Source organism: Eurypyga helias, unplaced genomic scaffold (genome assembly GCF_000690775.1).
Source record: "Eurypyga helias isolate BGI_N326 unplaced genomic scaffold, ASM69077v1 scaffold21727, whole genome shotgun sequence".
NCBI lineage: Eukaryota > Metazoa > Chordata > Aves > Eurypygiformes > Eurypygidae > Eurypyga > Eurypyga helias.
Genome location: NW_010262603.1, coordinates 17234 through 21300, shown reverse-complemented (window position 1 = coordinate 21300; position 4067 = coordinate 17234). Strand labels below are relative to the sequence as shown.

Below are 4067 nucleotides of genomic sequence, written 5' to 3'. Positions count from 1 at the left end.
ATCCCTCAGAGACCCACCAGCAAGCCAGGTGAGAGCCCCCAGGCCACTGGTGTTCAGCGGGGACCTCCCGGTGTCCCCAAGGAGAGGGGATGAGGGGGACATCCATGCACCTCGTCTTTCCCCCAGGTCCTGCCCCGTGCTCCTGCCTTGCTCAGGGACCAGGGTGGCCCCAGGCCAAGGCACAGCCCAGCCCCACACATATTTGGGCTGGCACTGCTGCTGAGCCAGATGCCCTGGATGTTGGGGCACACTGCGAAGGGCTTGGAGGGGGGGGTGGGGAGGGGGAGCGGCCCTGGCTGGCCACTGCCCTGCAGCAGGCATCACTGACTGCCTTTCCTTCCCATGTCCACAGATGTCAATGAGCAGCCCGTCAGTCCCTACAGCGAGACCATTTTTGGGCACGTAGCCCCAGCCCGGGAGCAGAAGGTAAGAGGATACTGTGGGGATCCCCTGCTGTCACCCTGTGCCCCACCAGTTGCTGCAAAGTAGGGCGATGCAGGTGGTGAGACGGTGTTGCCCAGTGATGCCTCCTGAGCATCACTGCTGGGCTGGGGGCACAGGCTGAGCACCCCCGTGCAGTGGGCCCAGCACGTTGAAGAGGTCTGGGATGAGAGGGGGCAGAGGGTAGAGGCGATGTGACCAATTTCTCCTCCCAGGGTGTTGGCATCTCCTCCAATCAGAGCTATGAGGCAGCGTCTGAGCTGGAGCTGGAGCGAGAAGCGTGCAGGTAGGCATCACCTCCTCCGGGCAGCAGGGCCTGGGCTGGGCTTGGGTTGGGGATTTGCATGCCAAGGGAGCGGGAGCAGCCCTAGGGACAGCCTGAGAGGTGGTGGGGGCTTTTCCCCCAGCATCTGGGATCAGGTCAGACAGCTCAAGAGGAGCTGATGGGCTCAGAGACGAGACGGAGCCATGCTGGTGGGTGGCTTCTGGGGGGACAGGGTTTGCCATCAGGTGCTCTGGGAGCACAGCTGGGACAATGCCAGTGGCACTGGGCACCTGCACACTAAGTGGAGCCTGGATTTGGCTGCTGGGAACAACAAAATACCACGAGGGACTGGGATTGCTCAGAAATGCGATGGCTCTGAGCTCCAGATAAAAGGATGTGAGACCACCAAAGGCTCCAGCATCATCAGATCGGCATTTGCTGATCTGCCATGCTGTGGTGGACAGTGAGTTTGTGAGAGGCACCTTTAAAATCCTTTTGAAATGTACTTTCCATAACTCCTGATATCATCTCAGAAAGAGGAAGGAAAGCTGCTCTTCCCATTTCGGACAGGGAGGGTTCCTTTTCCTGTGTTGCTTAGAGAAGAGGAGGCGAGCTGCAGCTCTGTGTCCTTCAGCTCTGCCCATGGCCTTGCCGGCCAGTGTGTCCCCATGTCCCTGTCTTTGTGACCCCAGTGTTGGTTGGTCCAACCCATGTCCTGCTCTGGCTGCAAGTCACTACAGTGTAGCCTGATACAGCATCACCGTCAGCCAGATGTTGCAGCCAGATGAGAGCCAACATGGGCCATGGGTGGGGAACAGCAAATACCTGGGAACAGGGGGTTTGTAACTAGAAATACGGAAATCTGCCATACCGCCAATGAACCTGCCATTCAGGGCAGGGCTGGGTGCTGGCCCCTGGGTCACAGCCTCCATCCAGCAGATTCCAGGGACCTGGGACCCAGAGTACACTAAGGGCATCAGTGAGGCACTTGCAGCCCTGGACCCATCAGGGACATTGCAGCGTGGCCTTTCTGAGAGGAATCAGATGTGACCGTCAGTGAGGTGTCAGAGGCAGCAGTTCGGGGTTTTTTTTTTCTCCCAGCCTGAGCACAAAGGTGTTTGGGGTGCAGGGAGTTGAACAAGAGGATGAAAAACCTTTGAAGACCTTTTGAATTGTGCTCATGGACCCCATCAGCCAGCTGCTCCAATGCTTTACTCCCCAGACCAGACCCCCAGGCTGACTATGACCCCCAAAAGAGAGCTATTGGCTCCTGCTCCACTGCTGATCTGCTGCCAGCCAGCCCCGGCCCCTGTCTCTGTGGGACCTCCCGATCCTCCTCTTGACTGTGGTGTTTCTCCAGTTCAGCCAGTTCCTCACCCTGCTGACTGGCATCTGGTCACTTAGGACAACACGAGCATCTCCTGAAGCCATCCAACCCACTCATTATGGGAAATATTTCCCACTCTCAGACTTCAGAGAGGCCCTCCCGCCCCTTTGGCACGATATCTTCCTCCTGCCTGAGACACCTCCTCTCACCTTGTTCTGGGGGAGTTTCATCTGGACCCCTCTGCTCTCTGGCCTGGGATAGAGTTTCCTTGGCCAACAGTGAGATATCCTCAGCAAAGAGGAATCCGAAATTCCCCTTAAAACTGGGAGCTGGGTCTCTGAGGGCCCAGCAGAGCCTGGAGCATAGGGTGGGATTCACTCGCTCTGATGCTGAGCAGCTTCATCCCAGCTGGTGATGCTCATCCCCCAACGTACTGGTGTGGAGGACAGCATCTGCACTGCTTCAGACATCGGCCTCAGCTGGCACAGCAGTGCCTGTGTCACCCCACTGAGCTCAGGGACTGGGTCAGATAGCAACTCGTCTGGCATCATGGTGAGATCGTGGACGCTGTTCCTGTTTGCATCAGGACCCAGGATGAGATGATGCTCAGGCATCAGATACCTACCCAGATCAAGGCACCTTCCCTGCAGGAGAAGAAACCCTTAGGCATGGTGTGTCCTTGACAGCTGGTTCCTTCCCTCCCTACCTACCTCCAGGGGCCCACCAGCAAGTTCTTTGTGTGGCCCATGAGCCCCAGTTAAAGTACCAGGTCCATCAGCAGCTCCTTCATCCCCTCACCACCAGCATATCCCTTTTTTCCATCATCCATCCCTCACCAGCTCTCCCACTGACAGACTGAGTCTGCCCCAACTTGGTGCACCTCAGGCGTCACCCTCCAGGCTCAGCTGACCTGAAAGTATCTTCTACTTGTCCTGGGGACTCATTTGGCCCTAAGGTTAGTTGTCTTTACAGCCTGGTACCAGCTGAAAAGGGAGATGACTCAGCCTTTGCAGACTTGTTGCTTGGAGGCTTCCTCCACCAACCCTGTCCTCCAGGTCTGGGGGATGGGCTGGGTGCTGGCGTGCTTCTGGAATGCTGAGAGACCCCACTCTGGCCAGGCCATGACCTTTCCTTGTCTCTGCCAGATGTTGCTTGTCTTCCAGCTCTTCATGGTTTCAGTGCCTGTATGTCATGGCTCAGGACAGGGCAGTCATGGATATTTCCTCTTTTTCTCTTGCCCTGACCCATTCAGCTGACCTGTCACTCTGCTCTGGCACTCAAGGCTGCTGTGACTACAGAGTCCTCCAGCCACCTTGTTCCCTGGCCAGTCCATCCTGAAGAAGCTGGACATTGGGCTTGGACTCCAACCAGATGAACTGCCCTGCCAAGGCTCTGTTATACTAATTAAATAGCAATTTTTGTTGTGCACTGAGTGTCCAAGCTGCCCATGGTCATTTCTTGTCTTTCTTACAGGCACTGGAGCCAAACAGGCCATTTTCCTTCTCACCCACCTCCTCAGCCCCATACACCACCCCACTTCTCCCCAGCCAACCCTGGGTAGCTCCAGCCCAACATCCTCCCAGGCAGACTCCAGGTCTTGCTCCTGTCCCACATGGTTCAGGGACATCTGGTGTCCAGTGGCCTCGTGGGTGCCTGTCCAGGGTCAAAGCACAGGCCCACACAATGCCTTGGCTCCCACAATGAGGCAGTGCTCAAAACCAGGTGCTTAGAGAATACATGATGAGGGAAGGTGTTTGGGGTCTCTCTCTTGGTCCAAAACCATTTCTAGCACATGGACTTGTGCTGGAGGAGGTTTCTCATACTCAGTACCCCCCAGTGCATTTCTCCTCCATAAATTTCTCCTTCTACAACATCCTGTGACGAGGAGTCCCACAGGTCAGCCGTTTCTTTCCTGTGTGGTTCTGTGCCTTGCTCCCTCTGGCTTCACCTGACGGCACCCAGTTCCTGTGACTGAAGCAGTGGGGGCCAGGAGATGCCTTTCTGCCCACGTGCTCCTCAGAACTTCAGAAACTT

The 4067-nt window shown here is 56.5% G+C and overlaps 1 protein-coding gene across 1 annotated transcript in view; it reads left to right on the top strand.

Moving 5' to 3' along the window:
- ARAP3 (ArfGAP with RhoGAP domain, ankyrin repeat and PH domain 3) overlaps window positions 1-4067 on the top strand; it is a 19115-nt gene that overhangs the window by 2037 nt on the left and 13011 nt on the right. Inside the window, 2 exon segments of the mRNA XM_010155796.1 lie at window positions 288-426; window positions 657-727. Coding sequence (XP_010154098.1) covers window positions 288-426; window positions 657-727 — 210 coding nt within the window.